Consider the following 25,629-nt stretch of genomic DNA (forward strand, 5'->3'; position numbering starts at 1 on the left):
GGGTTAGTAGCCAAAATCTATAAAGAGTTTCTCAAACTCAACAGCCAAAAAACAAATAATCCAGTGAAGAAATGGGCAGAAGACATGAATAGACACTTCTCCAAGGAAGACATCCAGATGGCCAACTGACACATCAAAAACTGCTCAACTTCACTCATCATCAGAGAAATACAAATCAAAACCGCAATGAGATACCACCTCACACCTGTCAGAATGGCTAACATGAACAACTCGGGCAAGGACAGATGTTGGCGAGGATGCGAAGAAAGAAGATATCTTTTGCACTGCTGGTGGGAATGCAAGCTGGTGTAGCCACTCTGGAAAACAGTATGGAGGTTCCTCAAAAAACTAAAAATAGAACTACTCTATGACCTAGCATTACACTATTAGGTATTTATCCAAGGGATACAGGTGTGCTGTTTCAAAGGGACACATGCACCCCAATGTTTATAGCAGCACTATCGACAATAGCCAAAGTATGGGAGGAGCCCAAATGTCCATCGATGGATGAATGGATAAAGAAGATGTGGTATATATACATATATATGTGTGTATATGTATATATGTATATAAATATATATATACACACACACACACATATATACATATACACATATATATGTATATATATGTGTGTGTGTATATATATATATATATATATATATATATATATACATACATACACACAATGGAGTATTACTCGGCAATCAAAAAGAATGAAATCTTGCTATTTGCAAGTACGTGGATTGAACTGGAGGGTATTATGCTAAATGAAATTAGTCAGAGAAAGACAAATATCATATAACTTCACTCATTTAAGGACTTCACGGGACAAAACAGATGAACATAAGGGAAGGGAAACAAAAATAATATAAAAACAGGGAGGGGCACCAAACAGAAGAGACTCATAAACATGGAGAACAAACTGAGGGTTACTGGAGGGGTTGTGGGAAGGGGGGTGGGCTAAATGGGTAAGGGGCATTAAGGAATCTACTCCTGAAATCATTGTAGCACTCTATGCTAACTAATTTGGATGTAAATTTTAAAATAAATAAGAAAATTAAAAAAAAATTCTAAAAGAAAATGTAAAAGTGGATATTCTCCTCAAATTTCTCTATGGATACAATACCTATTAAAAAAGCAGGATTCTTGGGGCGCCTGGGTGGCGCAGTCGGTTAAGCGTCCGACTTCAGCCAGGTCACGATCTCACGGTCCGTGAGTTCGAGCCCCGCGTCGGGCTCTGGGCTGATGGCTCAGAGCCTGGAGCCTGTTTCAAATCTTGTCTCCCTCTCTCTCTGCCCCTCCCCTGTTCATGCTCTGTCTCTCTCTGTCCCAAAAATAAATAAACGTTGAAAAAAAAAATTAAAAAAAAAATAAAAATAAAAAAATAAAAAAGCAGGATTCTTTTCTTTCTTTTTCTTCTTTCTTTCTTTCTTTCTTCTTTCTTTCTTTCTTTCTTTCCTTTGAAACTGACAGGCTGATCTTAAAAGTTAGAATACAAAGGACTAAGAATAGCCAAAAACACTTTGTAAAAAATAAAAAGGTGGCAAAATTATACTTTGATTTTAAACTTATTATGAAGCTTGAGTAATAAAGACAGTGTAGTAGTGACATAAAGGGAGACATTCAAATCAATGGACTATGATGGAAAAATCCAGAAATAAAGACTTACATTTGTAAGTATTTCCACATTGTCCTTCATGAGAGTGGATGAATTGTTTTTCCAATCATAAATAAATGAAAATTCTCAGGAACTTTGTGATGGAGTGTGGTTGGCATTTCTGAAGTGGTATTCTAGCTCTCTGAGCCATTTTCCACATGCCCCCTGGGACACCAGAAAACACACAGGAGGGGCCTCTGCCCTGATGGCAGTGACCTGCCTAGTGACCCGCCCGGCACCGGCACCGACTGCCTGGTTTTTGAGGGAGTCACACTGGCCGGTTGTACCGGTTGTATGTGTATGTGTCTGACACCTTCGTTTTATGAGCTGGTAAGACCTCTGTCGCATGACATTTTACCTTGGCTGCTTTTCTGAATCTGTTTGAAGGGCTGTGGGGAATAAGTTTAGGAATTCCCCGAGCTTGCACCAATGGGTTAACAAGGCATAAAGAATTAGAAAGCCATAGGATGAACACACCCAAGTTTGGGTAAACAAGATTTGGTAAACAAAATTAGGTAAAGGGGGCAAAAGCCCCTATACAAAGGTGTAGGAATAGGAAATCTCAGGATAAAAATATACAAGATTAGGTAAACGAGATTAGGTATTCCAATTTAGTCCAATAGCAGAAAGCTGCTTTCACAGGAAGGAAGGACCAAATTAGGTAAACAGGAAAAACAGGACTTCAGACTGCTATGGGGTGAAGTTGCTCAGAATGGAGCTAATTAGAAAGAGAAAGGTGCCTTGTTGACCCTGAGGTAGCTTGCTCTGTCTTTCTTGTCCCCAGGTCAGTTTAGGTAAACAGAGGTGGTGCCACCAGAATTTTGTTTTGTGTTGACTCAAACCCCTAACACATATATCTTCAAAATGCCCTTTCCCCCACGCCCATGAGTAAATGTTCACGGTTTCATTGTCTCTTTGTGCACACCCATCAGCCCATCATGCTTGTAAGCCTGATCCTGATAAAAATGGAGCAAGGACCCTGACTTGGGGCTCTTGTCTCCTCCAGGACAGGAGCCTCTCTCGCATTTCAACCCTGCCTACTGCTTTCTTGCTGGGCAAGAGAGAACTCCAGACCCAGAATATGACAAAGGGCAAATGAAAATGAATCTTTCTGAGTCTAAAAAAAATTACTATGACACAGGGAAAAAGCTTCAGATTTCTACTGTGCTAGGAAGCAAGGACAAGGTCAGCTCCTGGGAAGAAATCCTCCCTGTGGCCAGCAGAAGGGCACAGGGCACAGCCCGGGCCGTGGCATGGAAGGGAACTATGTGGAGAGAGATCAGAGTCCAGGTTTGTTCTTTGGATTCCTAGAAAGCACAGTGCGTCTTGGAATCCAACCCTGTCTGGGTAGGGAATCCCCTGAATCAGTTTTTCTTAGGGAAATCCCAGGCTTGCCCTTGCAGTGGCTCCGAGCTGCAAATCCCCAGCTCCCCTGGGTGACTCCCCTATGGCTGAAGCGGGTGTGACAGCAACCCCTGTAAACTATCCCCACCCCCACCACCAGTGTTCGGGTGGGGGGCTGTCCTCCTCCAGGCTCCACGTCTGCTCTCGCAGGCTCTCTGCTGACGGCTGCCCGGAGGTCCAGGCAGGGCCCACCACACAGGATGCTCCATCTGCATACAGACCCGAGCTCCAGCTCATTCCTCACCAGCCTCCTTCTCTGCCCTGTTCCTTCCCTGACTTGTGCCCTTCCTGTAATGCCAGGGCACGCACACCGCGCACTCCCCCTTTCCTTTGTTCTGGGAGAAGATTGGAAGGAAGGCAGTAGAGATTTGCATCTCCAGTCTTGCTTGCCAGCAGCTACTAGTAAGACTGTGGGTGAGTTCCCTTCTTATCAATGGAGCTGGAGGGGTACCAACATTTACCCCATAGAAAGTGGAAACAGGGAATGAGGTGCATTTACAAATGTCTCCTGGAGTTCCTGAAATCTCGTAAGTCCTCATGCCATTGGTAAATATCAAGTATTTACTGCACCAGACAGATGCCCACGAAGTGCTGAAGATACAGGTCAGTCAAGACACAGTCATGGTCCCCAAGATTCCTACTGTTTAGTGGGGGTGACAGACAAGTAAGCAGGTGGTCTTATTGCTGGAGAAGCTTGTTCCGAGGGGCTCAAGGAAGGCGTATGCCTGGATAGAGGATGGGCTCATGGCCCAGCATAGGAAGGGAGTTAGAGAGGGTTTCCTGGAGGAGGTGCTGCGCACAGGTTGATCTGTGTAAATCCCTGAGGCCCAGGGGCGGGCCGGAAGGAAAGGCATGCTCCCTGACCTGGTGTCGGGGCATCTGCAGGGAACGCGGAAGGTGCACGGGCACAGCTAGACCGGCAGGTCCGCGGCTCGACAGACTCTGTTCCCAAGAAACCTCGTCCTGGGCCCCCCTGCAGGAGCTTTTCCGAGAAAGGAGACATGGGCCCCAACATGGTGTAGCCTGCCCAGGCGGGAAGGGCTGAGAGGGAAGCATGAGAAGCCGCGAATGGTAAGCAGCTTTCAACACCTGATCTCTGTCCGGGTGTGAGGTCCAGGTGTGAGGAGCGGAGGGGCTCAGACGAGGGGTCCGGTCTGGAGGCCAAGGTGGGAGGAGGGGAGGGACTCAGACCAGGGGTCCGGTCTGGAGGCCAAGGTGGGAGGAGGGGAGGGACTCAGACCAGGGGTCCGGTCCGAGGCCAAGGTGGGAGGAGGGGAGGGGCTCAGATGCTTTGCGCAAACACGACGGAGATGGCTTCCCGGCTTCTAACCTCTTCTTGCAGCGCTGGCTCCAGCCTCCCGCAACCTGATCCGGTGTTTTCTGCTCGGCTACTGATGACGCTTCAGGATGCCCGGATCCTATTGGACGCCGGATGCAGGTGCAGCCCTGCAGGCGGATGGTCTCAGTCCCCCTCCAATTTTATTGACCAGTAAGAGCTTCAAGGAGAACAACATGGTTTACGTTGAGTTTTTAAAAATATTTGGTTGGTCTTGGATCCCATGACCCTCCACAGGCGCTTCTGTAAATCCAAGTTCTGCAGGTTGGAGACTCCTGCGGTAAATGGGACCATTTCGCGTCTCTCCGTGAGTGAATGGCCACTAAAAGTACAGCAAAAAAGATGATAACTTGACATATTTAGGGAATTTTTATTTGGAAAACATTGGGAGTACTTTTAATAAATGGTGTTTTGGGAACGGCTTTTGTGGCACTGTCCTGAGTTTGGGAGAGGGTAGTGGTTCCTTTGGGATGTTAGGAGGATCAGAGTAGTCAAGTCAATTCCCTAAGGGCACACAGCCTGTGCACGCCCTCTTTGTCTCAATCCAAATCCTCCCTGCAGAGCCAGGGAGGAAGCAACAGCTTCCTGGGAGATTCTGGGAGGTCACAGCGCATAGGGAGTAGGTAATGTCCAGCAGAAAGGTGGGGAAACAGTGCTGTGATGTGACAGCGGATGTGCGGTGTTCTGGTGTGCGGAAGGTGGGCTCAGCACTTGATTGTTGGTCTAGGATTGTTTTAAGTACTGGATTTGGCTTGCAGGTTCTGGGGCAGGATAGGAAGAAGGTTAGAGAGCTCACGACCCAGGAACCTAAAGTTCTTTGTGAAGAACATTTTATGAACAGTTTTCTGAGCCTGGAAGAACTTAGAAATTCTGTCCAATCGTCTCATGTTAAGGCTGGAAAACAAACATCTGAGGAGGCGAATGCACCTGCTGGAGCGCACGTAGCAGGTGGCGCCCTGGGACTGCAGCCTTGTCTTCCATCCATGCAGGAGACTCATCCTGTGTCTTCTGGAGACCTGGTTCCGTCTGCCAGGCTGGTGTGAACAGGCTGCTCTGGTCACATCACTCCTCACCGACCCTGGCCAGCCTTTCCGGGTCCAGAGGTCAGGACCAGGGGTGTGGTTGTGAAGCAGGGAGAATTCTCAACAGAGAAGGACCATCCTGTGTTTGGAACAGGAGGGTAGATGCTTTGGCAGACAACAAAGTGCTTGATCAGACAGTATTCTTTGTTTACCGACTCCACTGTAGCAAAAGTGAAAGAAAATTCATGAGATCATTTGAGAACAAAGGGTACAGACACAGTGGTTCAGGCAGCAGATTTCCAACCCAGCCTATGCATATAAGCTGGACACAAGGCTCTTTTTCCTCAGCCTCCTGCTTCTGGTCCCTTGACTGCAGACATGGCATCTGGTGCTTCCTGCCTCTGTATGAGTTGGGGCTTGATGGTGGGGTTGGGGAGAGATGGAGCGGGAGGGGGCTCAGGAGTGCAGGAGGGATGGAGCTGGGAGGAGCTGGGAAGCCATCTTGCAGGGATGCACCAGGCACCGATATCTACAGAGGTGAAGGAAGATTCTGGAAATAGAAGAGGTTCACTTGACTCCTGGGTTCTCTTCTGTGTCAGATCTGACAGGCTGCTTAGGGGAGGGTGGTGGGAGGTATGAGTGGGCCTTGTGCTCAACGGGGCTGCCAAGATTTGAAACCATGCAAGCCCTTTGACTCTTGTTGTGTTTAGGGGTCCTGGGCTCTTAAACTTCCTTCTCCTCCCAGAAGAGCGGTTCACAAAACTCATTTATCCCCAGCTGTTAAAGACCTGATACATTATCTTGTAAAGAGTATGTGCACCGTGAAGAGAGCTAGGGTAAGAGCTTGGCACGGAGGGGCCCCAGTCCAGTGAAGAAATGTCTGTGGCATCCAGACTGGGAAGATGAGTTTGAGTGGAGCAGGAGGGAGGGCCTCCCAGGCTTGCTGATAATGACACAGGGTAAGCTTGCCCAGTTTTAGATTATTCAAGTAGGACTCAGACCTGGCCCTACCTCCTGTGAGTGAGGCCCTAGTCTAATTACAGGAGGAGATCATATTCTACAACAGGCATATATAAAAACACAGGAAATACAGATGAACAAGGCACATAACACACTGAGTTATTATTATGAGGCCATGGGACATTTAAAAAATGAAACAATTGTACAGAGAATAGGCATCCTAGCCAGGGTTTCCTTGTAAGGTAGTCCTGGAGGGCAGTGCTGGGAGTAACCCCTGAGGCCACCAAGTCTTGGGAATTCTCTTGGGAGTTGTTTTTAGAGTCTGGTATATATCTTTGGATGCTTTGTAATTGTATTTAGTTCTGACCTTTGACAAACTACATGGATAGGAGGGAGGCAAGTAATGTGGGAAACCATCAATGACATTGGGATGAAGAAGAGGTATGGCTATAAAGGAATACGATTGATTTTCTTGGGTTCTAAGCTGGAAATTCCAAACAAGAAGTTCCAAGACAGGGAGGGCCACAGCTTGTTGTGAAGGAGCTGGAGGGCCAGCCTGGTGGGTCAGAGAGGGAACAAGTGGTGCAAAGGCTGCAGGCATTCCAGGCACCTTGATGCCGGGTCGCTTGGCTTTCATTGTCCAGGTGGAGGTCTGTTCTGAGGAATGGGCATCAATGACCCTCACTGCTAACTGGGACAACAGAGTGAAGAAGATCATTGAATATGTCTGGGCTCAGACCAACATTCCTGTGCAGGACCAGGTCCTTCTGCTGGGATCCAAGACTCTCAAGCCCCAGAGAAAGCTGTCATCTTATGGCATCGACAGGCAGACGACCATCCACCTCACTCTAAAGGTGGTGAAGCCCAGTGACAAGTAGCTGTCCCTGTTTCTGGTGGAGATTGGTGATGAGGGGGCAGAGGCACCTCCTCCAGGTGCGAAGGTCCAGTTCGGTGGCCCAGGTGAGACAGATGATTGAGAGCAAGATGGCTGTAGTGCCTGCCTGAGAAACAGACTGTGGTTTGCAATGGCAAGAAGCTGGAAGACGGGAAGACCATGGGGGAGTATGGCATCAAAAGGGGCAGTTTAGGGGTGCCTGGGTGGCTCAGTCGGTTAAACGTCTGACTTCAGCTCAGGTCATGATCTCGTGGTCCGTGGGTTCGAGCCCCGTGTCGGGCTCTGTGCTGACAGCTCGGAGCCTGGAGCCTGTTTCGGATTCTGTGTCTCCCTCTTTCTCTGACCCTCCCCTGTTCATGCTTTCTCTCTGTCTCAAAAATATATTAAAATGTTAAAAAAAAATTGAAAAAAAGGAGCAGTTTACTCCTCATGACGACCCACTGTATCTGGTGTGTGTGTGTGGGGGGGGTGACCGCATCATGGGTGGGTGATCCAGGAGCAGAAGAGCTACTGCTAGCCCTTACTCACCACCCACATCCTTTGATGATTTCCCCAAATTAATGGGAAAGATAGAGAAGATGTGGGGTTAAGTGGGGAGGAAGGGCTGCAGAAAAACTCTGCTTTCTAAGTCCCACCTTCCTGGATCTCACATAATTGATTAGGTGGCAAGATTGTGCATGTGACTCCAGCAGAACATAAATCTTTAAGGCACTGTAGAGACAGCATCAAAAAGCCAGTTTGCAATTGAATCTTTCCCTGGCCCCCTCCGATTTATAGAGACACTGCTGTTTCCTCTTTTATCCAGCAAGTTAGTGTAAGTTTTAGATTGGGATCCATGTTCTACTAATTTCTGTGTTTCCATCGATATGTTTCATCTGTAATATCACACCATATGCTGAACCAAACTGAATTTCTACTTACAGAGAACACTGAAATGATTCATCATAAATGAAGTACTCTGATGTGATTACAATCTTGTTAATAAAGAATTTAGAAATTCAAATTAAAGTATATCCTGTGTCCCTATTTAAAGCTGTTTGGTATGAAATGTCACCTGGCACTGTGTCCCTTCTTACTCTTTACGTTCGGTAACCAAACTGTTCTCATTTCTGGGGAAGATGGTGAGCATGGGAAAATATTTTCCCCAGGACCCAGAGGTTTTGTGTCTCCAGTGGGAGGTCCTTGGGGCAGGGGTTTCTGGAAGGTGTGGTCTGCCTCCATCACCGTCACCGTCACTGGGGCCTGGCCCTCTCCGGGGAGCGCGGGGGGGGGGGGGGGGGCTTCCTCCACCTCCCCCGCTCACTCACTCCCTGTCCCCCTGTCCCGCTGCTCGGTACACTTAGGGGTCCAATGCTCCTGGTGGGCATTAGGTTGGTCTGGTTTCCCAAGATGGGCAACCGGGGATCCTGTTTTCGGACGGGGTCTCCTGCAGGTAGAGTCTACGATTTCCCGGTCAATTTGGGGGCCTCCCTGACGCCAGACAGCGTGGGGTCTTTTCGTGGTGTGCCGTCCGAGTGGGAGCGGGTGGACGTGACCCGTCCGGTGATACCTGACCCTGGCAAGGGCTGTCACAGTGCCCCGAGGATGGGGAATGTCCTCCCCCAATCCTGCCTTCTCTCTGCCTCCGCCCGAAGGCCACTCTCCCCTGCCTGAACCGTGAAAACGAGGATGGAGGGACTGCCCCGAACACTCCCGGACCTCAGGGGCTCAGGATCGCCCCGCCCGGTCCGACCTTGGGCACTTGCAGGTTCGCACACGGGACGCGCAGAACCGCCTTCCCGGTGGCCATCCCCACCCCCGGGCCCGCCCCCTCCCCAGACTCCCCAGGGCTTCCTCGCCGCCCCCTCACTTCCTCCTTCCCCAGCGTGGACACTAGCGGGTTGAGGGCCGGCTGGACCGCCCGGTAGGAGCAAAGGGAACCCAGTGGTGGAGGCGCGGGCGGCCTGCGGGTGGAGGGGGGCGGCGGGCGGGGCACACGCACCCACGAGGTTCCTGCCTGCGTGCGGTGCGGGTGCGGGAAGGCGGGGAGGGGCGGGGAGGGGGATGAGGGAGGCGGGGAGGGGAGGGAGGCGGGGGGGGGCGCCGCGGGGAGGGGCGCGGGGAGGTGGGGAGGTGCAGCGGGCGGGGCCGGCGGCCTCGTGTCACGCCTGCCCCCGCCCCTCCCCGCGTCCCGCACGGTCGCCGCCAGCTGGGGGCACGCGGGCACAGTCGCGCAAAGCGGCCGCAGCAGGGGCGCCACGCTCGCCGTGAAGCCCGCATCCAGCAGCGCCGGTGGCACCTGAGGTCGCACGCGTGCGCGTGCGTCTGCAGGTGCAGGTCGCGCACCGGCGGTTGCACGAGCGTCCGGTAGCCCTCCGGGGTCGGGACGACGCGGGGAGGAGGGGGGGGGGGCGACCCCGCAGGAGGAAAGGCTCCCGCGCTGTGGCTGCGCTGACAGGGGAGCCCCTGGGGTGTTGGGGGTGGGGCCTCCACGCGCGAGGTGACGCCGTGGCTGCACGAGGACATCCCAGCGCGCGGAGCCCGGTGGTGAGCTCCATAGTGTGGGAGGCGAGCCTTGGTGCCCTTTAGCTGGTGTGTTTGCCACCTGCTTCCTGGAAGAGAGAACCTCACTCACTGGACACAGACTCAGGGTCGGAAAGGTGACATTGTCCCAGGGTCATAGCTAGTGAGTGACCCTGTGGGGTTGTGGCCTGTGTCATTTCCCAGTCGCTGCTTTTCAGCTGCTTCCCTGGGTTACCCCGCTTCTGAAAGGGCTCCTAAGAGCCAGAGTGGAAATCCGACTTCCTCCCGACCGACAATTCTCCAGGATTCTGTGGATCTGAACTCCCTCCCGTAGACAGTTCTCTAGGGGGGTGTGGATCTGAACTCCCTCCCGTGCGACAGTTCTCTAGGATCCTGTGGATCTGATCTCCATCCCATAGGACAGTTCTCCAGGATTCTGTGGTTCTTCTCCTTTTTCACATTGATTGATTTGCGGATATTGAGCTAGTCTGCATTCCAGGAATAAATCCCACCTGGTCGTGGTGAACAATTCTTTTAATGTATTGTGGATCTGGTTGGCTAGTATCATGTTGAGGATTTTTGCATCCCTGTTCACCAGGGAAATTGGTCTATAGTTCTCCTTTTTTAGTGGGGTGTTTGGTTTTGGAATCAAGGTAATGCTGGCTTCATAGAAAGAGTTTGGAAGTTTTCCTTCTATTTCTATTTTTTGTAACAGTTTCAAGACACTAGGTGTTAATTCTTCTTTAAATGTTTGGTAGAATTCCCCTGGAAAGCCATCCAGTCCTGGAGTCGTGTTTTTCTGGAAGATTTTTGATTACTAATTTGATTCCTTTACTGGTTATGGGTCTGTTCAAGTTTTCTATTTCCTCCTGTTTCGGTTTGGTAGTGTATATGTTTACAGGAATGTGTCCATTTCTTCCAGATTGCCCAGTTTATTGGTGTATAATTCTCATAATATTCTCTTATTATTGTTTGTATTTCCACTGTGTTGGTTGTGATCTCTCCTGTTTCATTTCTGATTTTATTTGTATGGCCCCTTTCCTTTTTCTTTTTGATCAAACTTACTAGGGGTTAGAATAGTTCTCCAGATATTTGAAGACAAATCCCCCCTTCCCGCCCCCCCGCCCCAGTCTCCCTCTCCTTGGAAAATCTGTAGTGCCTAAGAATAAGTGAAATACCCCAGACTTGGTATAACCAACACTCGGTAGATTAGACTTATTTATCACCATTTATCACCTTCTTTCTTTCAGGGGCTCTGCTTCTGTTAATACAGCCATTAACTGCTGACTCCTGAGTGCTAATCTGTGGTGAATCTCTCTTCTGGGCTCCAATGTTCATGCTCCTCCTGCTTCTATCTGGTGTGATTATCGTGTTTTACCAGTCTTTAAACCACAAGCCATGTGTCAGGATAACAACACCAAGCTAGAAGTCAGGAGACCTGGGTCCCACCAGACATAATAGCCTTTGGCCCATTTGACTGGTTGATGTGGAGAAGTCACACATTTCTCTTTGCCTGCCTCAGGGTTTTCATGTAACTAGATGACGTCTGGGGCTCCTGGCTTATCCCCCTGGCTCTAACTGCAAGAAATACTTTTCAAACAAATGAAAAGGGGACATAGAAGCCTTTCAATCCTGAAAACTGGTGCTGAATCACATTTCCTAATGGTGCAGAAACCACAGTGGTTGAGGTGATGGCTAAAAGGTGCACATAAATCTTTCTTTGGCATGTTTCCTGATAGGTATTGTTATATAGGTAACTCACTGCAAACTTCATATTGACTGTTCCTAATTTAAAAATCATAATCCCCTGATTTTTTAGTTTTTCACAAAAAGAAAAAAACCTCCCCCCCCCCGCCCCCAACAGAACATCATGTTTTTATCCTCATTAGTCAGAACAGGTATTCGTGTGATTAAGAACGAGGGTTGGTGTGTCAGACTGCCTGAGCTTCCGTCCAGGCTCTGCCATTTCCTAGCCCAGCAGTCTAATGTGTCTGTGGCCCAGTGTCCTCACTTGAGAGTAGAATTGGTGAAGCAGGTTAAACATGTAAAGCTCCTGGAACAGTGCGTGGCACAGAATAGGTGTTTGGTAAATGCTCACTCTTACAGGCCCTATTTCCTAAGTCGGGAAGGTGTTCAGAGAGGTCCGCACCAGGTAGTGGGGAGAACTGCTATGTGAGTTTATGTCTCTGGGCTTCATTCTCCTGCTGGTTAGGCAATAGTCCTAACTATAGACTAAGATAGGAGGGCGGTTGAGGTTAAACCACTGGCCCAAGGTCACACTGTTGGTAAATACTTATCAGGATTTCAACCCAAATCCCACCAATTCTGAGAACCTTGGTGTTTTTTTTTAAATTTTTTAAACAAGTCAGGCTCTCATTTACTAGAGGCTGTGGCAGATAAAAGTGCACACGAATCCTGATCCTGATCTCAAGATAATTTTGTAGTGCTGGGGTCATATTGGAGATGTGTTCAGGTGGGAGATCACATTCAGGCTTATGGCCCAATGGTACTAGAGGTGTTGTTATAAAAAGTCAAATTTTTCTTAAACATCTTTTAAATGTTTACTTTTGAGAGAGAGACCAGGGAGGGGGAATTTAGTGGGGGAGGGGCAAAGAGGGAGGGAGACACAGAATCTGAAGCAGGCTCCAGGCTCTGTGCTGACGGCTCAGAACCTGATGTGGGGTCGAACTCACAAACCACAATATCATGACCTGAACCAAAGTCGGATGGTCAACTGACTGAGCCACCCAGGCACCCCTAATATTCCAGTTTTTTTTTTTTTTAAATTGTAATGTTTATTGTGCTCTCTTGCAGCCACCTTACTTAGTATCATGCTTATGGGAGTCGTCCACACTGTGTAAGTCATTCCTCTTACTGCTGGTTATTCCACTGTATGGAAATCCTGCTTTTATAAAATCTGCTTTCCTATTGGAGGACTTTGGGAGAGTTTCCAGTTCTTGGCCGTTAGAATAGTTGCTGCTATATTTTGATTGACTTAGGAAGTAAGGATTAGCTGACGGATGAGAAGGTGGTGAGGGCTTGTCCTGCTCAATGAAGCTCTCAACCGTAGGAAGGTGGTGAAGGGTTGTGTGCAGTTGTGGGGTGAAGAAGAATATGGATATATGCCTGCTTTTCTGGATCATCATGGAGAAATCAGCAGGCAGACAGTGATGTGCAGAGAAGCATTTACTTTTGCTATTGCTGTTACTATATTTATTGGAGCATGGAGCATCCAAAGAAGCAAAACTGCCCTCATCCCTGTCCCTCCTGTCACACCTACTAGAACCACATTCCTGATCCACGCAATTTGCATGGATTCCCCCTTCCCTTTGTGAAATTTAATAAGGGAAAACCTCACTAAGGTGGAGTGAGGCTGAGGCTGGCAGGGGACACTCCCATGCTGTACCGCTTGATGTTAATTATCGGGAGAATTACGAATCATGGACTCCAATAGGAGGATTACTTGACAGGAGGGAATCATCATTACAGGGAAGCGTGTGTGGTGGGGTGTATGCGGGTTAAGCGGTAAGAAAGAGGGTCATTTGTGTGTGTGTGCGTGTGTGTGTGTTGGAAAGGAACACTCAGTTGTGAGAAAATCAGGAGAAAATATTAAGTAATTGGTATTTTGAAATACTTCTTTGAGCATTTACATACGTAAAGATTAGAGAGTTTTGGCAATAAGAAAAGGAAAGATTGCAAGATTGTCATTTAGAATAAATGGATTTAGGGCAAAATTTTTGACTTTTTTTCTCTTCCTCTTTAAATGGACTTTTTTTTTTTTTTTTTTTTTTTTTTTTTTTTTTTTTTAGAGCAGGGCTAAGTTCACAGCAAAATTGAGCAGAAAGTACAAAGACTTCACATATACCTCCTGCCCCCACACGCATTGCCTTAACGCATGATCAATACTACACCAGACCATACGTTTGTTACCACTGATGGACCTGCACATCATAATCTCCAAAGTCCACAGTGCACAGCAGGGCTCACTTTGTGTCCATTTCATAATCTGCCAAGTCCACGGTGCACTGCGGGGCTCACTTTGTGTCCATTCCGTGGGTTTTGACAAATGTGTAATGACTTGTAGCTACCACTATAGCATCATACAGATGAGTTTCACTGCCCTACACATCCTCTGTCTGCCTCTTCATCCCTCCCTCCTCCAGTCCCTGCCACCACTGATCTTTTTCTTTCTCTTTTTTAAAAAAAGAGTTATTCCTCATAATGAGGTGGTAAGTATGCCCTGCTGAACCCCTGTGGTCTTCCAGGACCCCTCCAGAGACAGAGCAACCCTTTCTTCTTTTCTAACATTTGATGAAAGTTGATTGAGCCTCTGGAGGCACCCTCCCCCCCGCCCCCCCCCCCACAACTAGGTCCTTCTGGTTATCTTGTCTCTTGCCTCAACCAACCTTAAAATTCCCGTGTGAGTCTTTTATTATGTAAATTACTGTGCTTTTACTTTTCTGCCATTATTCTGGTTTAACTTTCTTATGAATTTAATTGGTGACCACTTTAATGATTGTGTGATCTCTCTGCAAATGTAGGATGGAGTACAGAGCCAGAGACTAATTTTGGCTACGGTTGACATCAAGATTGATGTTCCTCCAAGACGAAACCAAATGTTAATTTGCAGTCAAATTGCATGCAGACATGGGGTCATCAGAGTGATGGGGACAGTGCTGAGGGAGAGGAATCCAAAATAGAATCTGGTATTAATGGGACACCTGCAGAATCAGGGTAATGAGACTCCAGTCTCAGCTTGTCTTAACTTCGTCGTTGGTGACCTCATCTGTTAAGGAAACAGAATTTCCCTCCCTTGCCCATCTGAAGGAGTGGCTGAGGATAAATTAGGTATTCGGATTGCCTTTCTCAAAAAGCACTATTGATGTTTAACAATTGGCCGTCCTTGTAGACACGAGTCACGGAAGAAGGGAGTTATTTGCAGTTCTGGGCAACAGGCAGCACGACAGAGTGGCCGGTTTGCTGTGTGACCAGCTCCCGTGCCCCACTGCTCTCAGTGCCCCCTCCTGTGCCCCGCTCCCTCCCCGCGCCCCGCTCCCTCCCTGCCCCCTCGTGCTGGTGTCCTGAGCTTCTGTCAGGTTGCTGCCCCCCCCCCCCCCCCCCGCTGGCTCGCAGCCCACCCGGTGTCGGTGTCACGCATGAGAAATTGCACGGGCAGCGGTGGCCCGGGGTGATACTCAGGGCCGTGGCCAGGCCCGGGACCCAAGCCCTAGGCTCCTGGTGGGAGCTGGCAGAGGCGCCCCCTCCTTTCTCTGTGGGGTTCGCCGAGGGAGGATCTGGAGGTGCATAGGGTTGAGCAGGATCCCCTCCTGCGGATTTTCCGTGGTCTCCGTTTCTGTTTCCGGGTACCTACCTGCTCACTGTCAGGGGTCACCGTTTCCGGGGGCTTGCTGGCTGTCAGAGTCACCGTTTCTGGGATCTGCTTCCCGTCTGGGGGTCACCGTGTCCAGGGACCTGCTGGCAGTCGGGGGTCACCATTTCCGGGGACCTGCTCGCCATTGGGCGTCACCGTCTCCGGGAACCTTCTGGCCGTCGGGGGGCACCGTGTCCGGGGACCTGCTGGCCTTTGGGGGTCACCGTTTCTGAGGACCAGCTTGCCGTCAAGCACACACGGGGGGCGCAGGTAGGGTGTCTGGGAATCGGGCCTGTGCCCCCCTGTCCTTTCAGATGTGTTGCAGCCTCCGCAGGAGCGCGGGTGACCCCAGAGCAGGGACCTGGTCCCTGGCGCTGGGTCCCCAGCATTATGTGGGAGCAGACATGCAGCTGGGGCGCCGGCGGGGCAGGGGGTGGGTGGGGTGGGGACCCTTTTACAGTTTCCTCCTCCAACTTGCGCTGTTTCCTAGGGTTTCGTGCCCCCTCCCTAGTGGCTCACGGATCCCCTGCTCTGCCTCATGGGTGAGGTTAGGGAGGGGTCCAGGCATTGGGGATGGAACTTTCTCTGACTTTCTTCAGGGTGTGTCCTTAGGGCCAGAGGTGGTGGGAGTGCCGATTAGAAATTTAGCCAAGAAGGGGCAGTTTGGTCACACGCAGAGGAAGGGCAGGTGGTGGCGGCCCACCTACCTGTGGGCACCTGACGGCTCAGCTCAAGAGAGGCAGGAAGTGCTGAGCTGTGGGTTTGGTGGCCTCCTGCAAAGTCAGAGGTTCGGAGGCCACCGCCTGGTCCCTGGCCCGGGCCTGGTGCCCTTGCCTCCTTGTGCACCAGCTACAACGTTCAGTAAACTGCTTCAGGGGAAGAAGAAAGTTCGTTTTAAACTTGTGGCTACCGGAAGCCAGCATTTCTCCCTCGGAGCGAATGACCCCACAGGCTGTCTGTGGGACTTGGGTTAAAGCTACTGTTGTACTTCAGCGTTCTGACTCCTGACCCCTCAGGAGCACGCCAATTCCTGCCCAAGTGTCGGGATTTGGGGACCCTGTGCCAGCGTGTGGCCCAGACACAACAGCGTCTTCTCCAGTGTTGGAGGGCGGGTCTGGGGTCTGAAATCCTGTAGCAACTGTCCCTTGAGCTAAGGTCTAGCGAAGGGGTTTCAGAAAGTGAGCTGGGTTTTACCCACAGAATTCCTGGTTTAGTGGGTCTGCGGCAGCACCCGAGGGGTTAAAATTCTATGTTCCTGGGCGATGCTGTTGCTGCTGGTGCACACTGCATTTTGAGAACCACTGTCAGGTACCATGAAAGGCCAAGAGGGTTGTGCTATAGCCCCCGGACTGCAGATTCCCACCCCATTAAGATAAACTGTGCTCAGGCTGCAGAACAGTGGGGTCTGTCACCTGCTCCCTGAGGGGGGGCTCAGGGAGGGGCTAGCAAATGAGGGGAGGCAGGTCTGTCCCCAGGAGGCATCCTATTCTTTTTACATTTATTTTTAATTTTTAAATTTTGGTTTCCAGTGTAGTTACCATACAGCGTAATGTTAGCGTCAGGTGTAAATATACTGATCCATCACATACACACAACAACCAGTGCTCATCCCAACAGATGCCCTCCTTAATGCCCATCAATCACCCCACCCCCTCCCACCACTCCTCCAGCAGGCCTCAGTCTGTTCTGTCTAGAGTTTAGAGTTTGTTTCTTGGTTTTCCTCTTTCCCCACTCCCCGTGTGTGATTTGTATCTCAAATTCCACATACGAGTGAAATGATATGGTATCTCTCTTTCTCTGCCTGACTTATTTCATGTAGCATAAAACCCTCCATTTCCACCCGTGTCACTGCAAATGACACAATTTCATTCTTCTTGATTGCTGAGTAATACTCCATTGTATATATATATACCAGGTATTTACCTGTTCATCCGTTGTTGGGCACTGGGCTGTTTCCAGTGTTTGGCTACTCTTGATAGCCTGCTATAAACATTATGGTGCATGTGTCCCCTCAAATTAGTATTTTCATATCATTTGTTCTGCCCATTTGTTCTGCCCATTTTAAATTGGATTGTTTTTTGGGTGTTCAGTTTTATAAGTTTTTTATGTATTTTGGAATCGCTCTATCAGATATGTCATTTGTGATGAGGGAGCTAAGGCAAGCTGACGCCCTGGACACCCCCCCCCCCCCTGCCAAGTGGGATGTGTGGCATTCCTCAGGCTCTCCTGGCTGCCCAGGAACAAAGGGGAAAACAAATGGTAACTAGAGATTGCAGTCCTGCAGGACAGGAGTCTCCATCAGTTTACAAATGCCTTAGTAACTAACAAGAAAAGGCAATCTTATCCATTGTCTAATCTCCAGAAACCTATAGACTCTGTTTCCTGGAGCCCCAACATCACCCTCTCCTCCACAGTGATGTGGGAACAAAGGCAGAAGGAAATGGCAGGTAGAACTAAGTTTCCTTATAACCTGCAGCCCATTGGCAGATACTTGAGGCTGGCAGAGTAAACCATCCCTCCAAGAACCCCGTACTGTCTTAATGCTAATACTTTGCTAGAGAGAAAAACCACCCTACCTTGACAATAGCTAGGCCTCCAGTGTCCTGTGAGTCTTCTTCGGCTTATGAAAGTCTCACTGGAAACTTCCCCTAGACTTTACTGCCTATGGGTCCCATCCCCATGCTTTAATAAAACCACCTTTTTGTACCAAAGACATCTTAAAAATTCTTTCTTGGCCATCAGCTCCAAAACCCTGAACCCCACCATTACCCCCACATTGCATCATTTGCAAATATTCTCTCATTCTGTCAGTTGCCTTTTAGTTTTGCTGATTGTTTCCTTCGCTGTGCAGAAGCTTTTTATTTTGATGAGGTCCCAATAGTTCATTTTTACTTTTGTTTCCCTTGCCTCCAGAGACGTGTTGAGTAAGAAGTTGCTGAGGCTGAGGTCAAAGAGGTTTTTGCCTGCTTTCTCCTCAAGGGTTTTGATGGCTTCCTGTCTTACACTGAAGCGCTTCATCCATTTTGAGTTTATTTTTGTGTCTGGTGTAAGAAAGTGGTCCAGGTTTATTCTTCTATATGTCGCTGTCCAGTTTCCCCAGTACTATTTGCTGAAGAGAGTGTCTTTATTCCATTGGGTATTCTTTCCTGCTTTGTCAAAGATTAGTGGGTCATACGTTTGTGGGTCCATTTCTGGGCTCTCTATTCTGTTCCATTGATCTGAGTGTCTGTTTTTGTAGGTATCCTATTGTTGACTGGGGCACAAGGTCGGACTTACACACCTTTCCACCTGTGAGACCCTTCCGTTTTGCATTTGGCCTGTCTGCCATCATTCCCTGGCCCTGTGTGGATTCCAAGTCCTGTGATGCCTTGCTGTTAGAATGCTCCCTCAAGCTGTAAATGATAAAGGACTCAGGTAATGTACTTTCTCGGAAACTCCTAAAGCAAGAAATCATCTGTGATCTGAAGGGAAGAGCTTTTATGAGTCTTTATGGGTGCGTTTCAGGCATCTGGTCAGGCAGTTGTGTTACTGTTTTTGGTGCACTAGTTTGCAAAGCTGTGTGTGGCTGGGGCTGGCTTCTAGCAGACAAGGAGCTGACGGTCCTGGGTGAGACAAGATGCCTTGGCCGAGGCTTTCTGGGTCCCATGCTGGCTGCCTCCACACAGCTGGAACACATGATGAGCGTGGACCAGACAGGCCAGGCGGAGAGCACACTGCATCCTGGGAGCCGCGATCATTTGCTCTCTTAGTGCCGCGGCATTGGAGGAAGGTAGATGTGGGTCACTAAAGGTCCCTTCATCCTCTCTGTTCCCTTTCTTCTGGTGAACCAGGCTTGTCTGCCCTCTTGCTGGAAATATCTTTGTAAATAAACAGAAACTTTTCCACTTGACTTGTTTTAGATCCAGCGTCATAGTTTTGAATTTAGAAACTTGCTACCTATTTTGACTGGTCTCCATGGCAACCAAGTGACCATGCTTATATTTGGCTGGGATTACCGTAGTTCAAGATCACTTGGTAGGGATGGTGGACAAGGAGCATTGAACATAATCTGTTTGGTTCTTTGTAAGAAAATCAGCCACAAGAAAGAGAAACTCCTGGGGTGTAGAAGAGTGGGTCTGAACCTGGCGCAAGGCCCATGTGGTTCATTGAGGAAGTTGAAAACCAGAGACATGATGGCAGCAGAACGTGGCAGGTCCTGAGAGTCATCTGTGGCACGGTGTGGGTGGCAGCCAGGTCTTCCGTCTTAACCCAGGGTTTTCCCCACTCAGCAGCCTCTGTGCTGTGATTTGCATGCAGGCCTTGTTCCTGAAAGGCTTTAATGTGCCTTCCGTGAACTGCACAAAATAAGGCTGAGGTAGACCGAACAAAGAAAATGGTGGAATAGAAAATACTGTAACGGAACCAGGCTGTGACTCAGGTGGAAAAACCAAGCAGCACTCAGAGATCTTGGTGGATTGGAGATTTATTTAACATCGGCGGGCTCAGAGGAGACCGTTTCTCCAAAGATCTGAGCTACGAATGAAGGGGGGAAGGGTAATTTATAGTCGTCAGCTTCCATATCTGTGGGGGTTTTTGTGTGTGCGACAAACAGGACAAGAAGAACCTGGAAGGGGGGGTCTCTAAGTCAGAGACCAGAGCTTGTTTTAGTCTCATCGGCCATCTTGTGGTGTAAGACTTTATTCATTTCTCCAACATTACCCACTTTGATGCCTTAAAAAAAACTTTCACTAGGCGTCACCTTTCAGTTTTACAGGTTGGTACTCTTGGAAAGCTAAGATACGGGCTGTAGTTTGGCAAGCAACAGTGTTTTCAATAAAATGTACCAGGAGGGGCGCCTGGGTGGCGCAGTCGGTTGAGCGTCCGACTTCAGCCAGGTCACGATCTCGCGGTCCAGGAGTTCGAGCCCCGCGTCAGGCTCTGGGCTGATGGCTCAGAGCCTGGAGCCTGTTTCTGATTCTGTGTCTCCCTCTCTCTCTGCCCCTCCCCCGTTCATGCTCTGTCTCTCTCTGTCCCAAAAATAAATAAATGTTGAAAAAAAAATTAAAAAAAAAAATAAAATAAAATGTACCAGGGTATTTAGTATACAGGGGCTGATGATCACAAGGAAAATTATGGAAAGAAGGGGCCCTGCCAGCGAAGGGAGCCAGGATGCCCAGTCTGTGAGATCCCATCCTCTCCATTGACTGATGTTTTCCTGTTGTCTATGTTGAATTCTTTCCTTGAGTTCCTTAACCTTAGTCCCGACTATTCCTGATTGGTTTACAAAATAGCAACATTCCTCCCCCAGAAAGATGCAAGTCCCTCCTTTTTCTGAAGAGAAGAGGTCAAGGGCTTGCCTATTTTGGAGGGACACTGCTGCCAGGGAGTTGATTTGGCTTTGTTAGGTTACCAGGGAGTCTGCCATCTGTTCCATGGCCAGTTTGTTGGTGCAGTCTCTATTAGCCCAACAGCAAGAAGCAAGATCAGGGCGATGACACCAATAAGGGGCAAGGGCTGGCAGAGTTGCATCCGAACCCCTGGGCTCAGTCCACACATTGATTCCTCAAGCTTCTTCCATGTGCAGGCCAGCCAGCTTCCGGGCTGTGGCTGGAGCAGGGGTGGAGGTCTCAGGGGCCAGTGTCTTTTTGAGGGTCAGTTTAAGTGGTTGACTGGATCTTGATCACTTTGCCAGGTTGAGGGTTCCTCTGAGTTGGCCTTCTTAACTCTGGGCTTCTCAACCCCTGCTCTGATGCCCCGGAGGAGAGCCTCTTGGTACCGGCAGATCTGGACTGACATCTGGAGAGTGCCTGTGCCTGGCCAAGGGTGCAATCTGGCCGCTGGTCCTTGTCAGGGAGGGTTCTCTGGGTCCAGGAGGGGAGGAGAGACAGAGGGGGGAGGAGTTTCAAGCTCAGGGGCAGTGGGGAGGGAGCCCAGTGAGTCATAAGGTGGTGGAAAGAGGGGATCTTCCTCTGGGTTTCTTGCAAACACTAGGGGAGCGGTGGGTTGCTTCTTTGGCTTCTTGGGTGAGCCTCCACATAAAGTGGCTAAAACCTTTGCCTGGCTCTGTTTGCTAATGATGAATCACACCCAAGGCAGGGGATTTGGGGCAATTTCAAGCCAGGAGTCAATGTATGGAAATTGATCAGGGTGGCCTGGGTTCCCAGTGACTATTAGCCAAACCCACAGCACTATTTGAGTACCTAATGTCCCTTCTAGGAGCCATCCTACATTGAATAGGGGCCATTCTAGTTCACAAAAGATCCTTAACTTCCTGGGTATCATTTTCACCCTGTAATCGTCTGAAAATTCCTTTTTAAAATTTTTGAGTATGACCTCTAAAATTGTAGGCTTACTCTGTTTTGATCCCATTATTAATTCCTTTCTTGTGTTTGGTGTCGCAAAGACAGACAAAGGGAGGGTATCCCCTCAGATGAGAGGACCAATCAGATACTCCTTTGGTCGCGTTCCCGAGGGAAACTTTAGGTGAGGTTTGGCCTTAGCGGACTCAGCTTTGTGACTTGTGGTCGGAATCTGACCCGATACCACCTTAGACCTTATACTCTTACCATGACACAGGAGAGCCCGTTCAGACTCTGTAAATTTTTGGGGACTTTAAGGGTGCCCGTCCGTGGAGGTACAGACTCGAATTCGACTGGCAAGCCTGGCTGAGCCGCACATTCAATACACACACACCAGAGGTTATTATATTTCCTTCCACAAAATTCCTACCTGTGAGACTTCTGAAGTCTCGGGGAGTGATCAGGTCCCCCTTCCACTCTTGTGAGTGGGCCTGACTAGATTGGGCTCCAGCTTTACCAGTTCTGACGTCGGGTCCAGGTCCTCACCTGCCAAGTCTCCTTGAGTCCAGTGGGAGTGGCGGAGCAGGGGCCGGCCCGAGGCAACGGAGAAGGAGACTGCCGAAATTCAGGCAAGGTGGGCCCTCTCCCTTGTGATCCTTCATTCCGTCACTGCCTCGCTGTTCTCCCAAGCCAGTGGCAACAATAGACCAGCGCAATTGGGTTTCCCAGTCAGGGAACCAAGTATGTTCCGCAACCAGACTGGAACGCTGGTGGAAAAACCAAGCAGCACTTGGAGAACTTGGTGGATTGGAGATTTATTTAACACCGACGGGCTCAGAGGAGACTGTTTCTCCAAAGATCTGAGCGCTGAATGCAAGTGGGAAGGGTAATTTATAGTTGTCATCTTCCATATCTGTGGTGGGTTTTTGCACCTGGCAAACAGGTCAAGAAGAACCCGGAAGTGTAGGCTGGCGTCGGGGCTGCAGAAGGGCAGGGAGAAGATGAAGGAGGTGTGGCTCAGGCCCAGCATCGCTCCACAGGCCCACGCGGCCCCGTCAGCTGGAGGCACACTCTGTGGCTCAGCAGGAGTGGGTAGCCAAGGGGTTTGCAGATGGCTGTGTAGCAGTAATAGGCTGTGGCCACCAGGAGACAGCACTCCGTGGCCCTGAGGAAGAGGAAGAAGAATATGTGGAGAGTGCAGCCCATGTGGGGCACGTGGCACTGGCCTGTGAGGAGGCGGTGGGGCAGCAGGGGTGACCAATGTGGTGCTAATCTCCAGGGCTGACAGCACGCGCAGGAAGCAGTACATGGGGGACTGCAGGGTGGCGTCGGCTGACACCACGACCACTATGAATAGGTCGTTGGCCACGGTGAGCAGGTAGATGCCCAGGAAGAGGAAGAAGAGCCAGCCCTGCAGGTGGGCCAGGTGGGAGAAGCCCACAGGGATGAACTTGGCCACCAGGGAGGTGTTCATGCCCATCCTGCTCACAGCCCAGGGCAGGGGCAGCCACGGAATCGTGATGTGGACACAGGTGGCCTCTGGATGCCCGTTCTCCCAGTGTCCCCGGCCTTTGGGGCAGCACTCCCTTGCCCATGTCAGCCTTGCTCCCTTTGGAGGGCTCAGTGCTGCCAGCCTGGCTGGCTAAACTCACCTCTGCAGGTGCCTGCGTTTGGTGGGACCCACACGGTCCTGCCTCAGCTTCCCCAGGGCTGAGCTCTGAGCCTGCCACCCAGCCCTTCCTCCTGTTCCGTGGGGCTTGTGGGCAGGCGTCCTCCTCCTCAAAGCCAGAATTTGTTCTGTCAGGACCTTCCCCTGTGTTCTTCTCCCACTCGGGTCCTTCTCTTTCTTTTTCTTTCCTTCTTTCACTTGGTTTCTCTTTACTTTCCTCTCAGTGTGTATCATCTCTGACCCAATTTTCACCTCTTCTAGAAATTTTTCCAGCTCTCTTCAGTTACCAGATCCACTCACCTCCTCTTTCTCTCTCTCTTATTTTTTTCTTTATCATTTTGCCTTTAAACAAATTTCATGCTTTGCAAGGAGAGGAAGGGAATTTGAGAGGCCATCTCCTTTAAACTCCTGGAGACAGGTAAATGGCTATCCCAACAAGTGAGGGGCTCCCTAGTTTAAAAAGGTGCCCAGGAAGGAGATAAAAAGGTCTTCTTGGTTGTTTATTTCTGCATTTGACAGCCTCTAAAACTCACCCCGTTATACCATAGCACATCCTCAGGTCCCTAAACCACACACATAAAGTCCACAAACTCACACACTAACATTAAATTTCTAAATACAGCACAGAAAAATAAATAGCCAATATTTTCACACTCTAGGTGCATCTAAGGTCAAAAATAAATCATGTTTACACAATGCAAGTATCACTACAAATAACAATGAAAGTGAAAACACATTTAACATAAAAATATAAATGCCAGAGATAGTCAAATAGATGCATAAATCCAAAGAAGTGCAAGAAGATAACCACATTCAAGATCGAATATTAAAAATGCAAGTTCACACGCTGTTATTCTGCAGGTATGGAGTCCTTGGCTCATTCCACCTTACTGGCCTCCAGGAGACATTATCTAAATGTTGTCTTTCTATTTGGAGAAATAGGCAGTGATAAAGGCAGATGGTATTTGATGACTTATTTCCTTCTTTCTTTGCACTGTGGATCCCTCAGTGCTGTCTTTTAAGAGTCTCTGAGGACCTGAGTCTCCAAGCATTTGACTTTCCAATGGGGAGAACTCTTCACATAAACAATTAAATCTGTTTTTTTGGAGTCTGTCTCTTAGATTGGGAAGAGTAGAGTGTGACCTGTCCAGAACGTTTCAGAGATATTCTGGTTCAACCAGAGATATTTTCTTCTCTTTCTTCATGATTTTCTTCTTTCTGTTGCTTAGATGTCCTAATACACTTATGAAAATAATGCATTTCTATCAATCTTGTTTCTATAGCTATAATTCAGTAATCAACTCATTTGATAACCCAGTCAGAGTCCCTTGTATATTTCAGTCATTGTAGAGAGCACTAAGAATGTAAAAGAGAAATAAACACTTTTGACCTTAGTGAGCTGATAAATGCCATTTTCTTGGAAAACTATCCCTAATTTTTCTTGTTTTTCTCTTTTAATTTATTATACAAGAACATTATTTACACTATTATTTCAGTATATTGTTTGGTTTGTTCTATATTCTTACACATTTTCAGAGATATGATAAAGCGTGTGTGTCAGATGTTTTCAAGACATGTAACAATCATTACATAAGCACCAAACTCAAACTGGCTTAGACAATCAGTTCATTTATTGGCTCATGTAACTAGAAGTTCAAAGTTTGCTTATACCAGATCCCCTGCTTAGTTTCCTTCCAGATCCATAGTATCTACCCCCTTTATTCGGTTTGTCTAAAGTGATAAAAATATCAGTCACTCCAGAGGATGAAAATGTATTTGCCTTTCACTTGAACGTCTGAAGTGTTGTATTCAGAGCGGTGTGGTTTCTCTGACTCGACAAGTGCTCAGGGATCCAGTTTCCTTTCTGTCCATTAGTCTTCTGTCCCTGGTGCGTGGCCCTCTAAGGAGGGTGGTGGCATGCATGCCCCAAGGAGCAGAGTGGAAAATACTCCACGTGGACACATGCCCACGTGAACGCTCTCTCAGTGAGACCCATGTAGTATTCTTTGCAAAGATGTTTAACTTGAGTATAATTATAAGGAAACTATCAGACTGTGACCCAGACTGTGGCACCTTCTATAAGACAGCTGACATGTGCTTCAAAAGTACCAATGTCTGTAAAGGACAAGACAAAGGCCCAGGGGATGCTCTTCTAAATTGAAGACTAAAAAACATGACCATAAAATATAATTCAGGATCCTTGTTGGATCGTGGGTAACAAAACAACAACAAAAAAACCCACAACAAAATAGCTTTAAAAGACTTTGGAACAACTGGGAAAATTGAATGCGGATTTTATATTGTCGTATCAATGTTAAATTCCCTCAGTGTGATACTTAACCATAGTGACGTATTTAAGGGCAAAGTGTCATGCTTACTGAAGCTTTGAGCGGCTCATCCAAACAGGCGAATGCATGTGTGTGTGTAGGCCGTCACTTGCTCCATGGATTTCCGTCCCTTTCCCCCTGCCCCCCAGCTCTTATCCGACGAGGATGTGCGCAATGTTCTGCTGGTTTGGTTTTGGAGAATGTG

General features: G+C 48.8%; 2 protein-coding genes and 1 pseudogene across 9 annotated transcripts in view; 2 read left to right on the forward strand and 1 right to left on the reverse strand.

Moving 5' to 3' along the window:
• Nucleotides 1–5,936: 5,936 nt before the first annotated feature.
• UBD (ubiquitin D) lies at nt 5,937–8,930 on the forward strand. The gene is given in 4 exon segments (XM_053447925.1): nt 5,937–7,293; nt 7,295–7,378; nt 7,380–7,464; nt 8,710–8,930. Coding segments are annotated over 4 exon segments (687 nt in total). The 5' UTR covers nt 5,937–6,996.
• A 148-nt stretch (nt 8,931–9,078) lies between these two features.
• LOC125165718 (olfactory receptor 2G3-like) overlaps nt 9,079–25,629 on the forward strand; it is a 278,541-nt gene continuing 261,990 nt past the window's right edge. For 6 of the 8 annotated variants that reach the window (XR_007152197.1, XR_007152196.1, XR_007152195.1 and 3 more), the window contains exons 1-2: nt 9,079–9,180; nt 18,389–18,564. The gene's annotated coding sequence lies outside the window, so the exon portion shown is untranslated. Of the gene's footprint in view, nt 9,181–9,757; nt 9,804–18,388; nt 18,565–25,629 lie in introns of those variants that run through there. The other 2 variants (XR_007152199.1, XR_007152203.1) reach the window with 2 other exon arrangements.
• LOC125165581 (olfactory receptor 10C1-like) lies at nt 18,729–22,908 on the reverse strand (annotated as a pseudogene).

Source organism: Prionailurus viverrinus, chromosome B2, assembly GCF_022837055.1.
Source record: "Prionailurus viverrinus isolate Anna chromosome B2, UM_Priviv_1.0, whole genome shotgun sequence".
Taxonomy (NCBI): domain Eukaryota; kingdom Metazoa; phylum Chordata; class Mammalia; order Carnivora; family Felidae; genus Prionailurus; species Prionailurus viverrinus.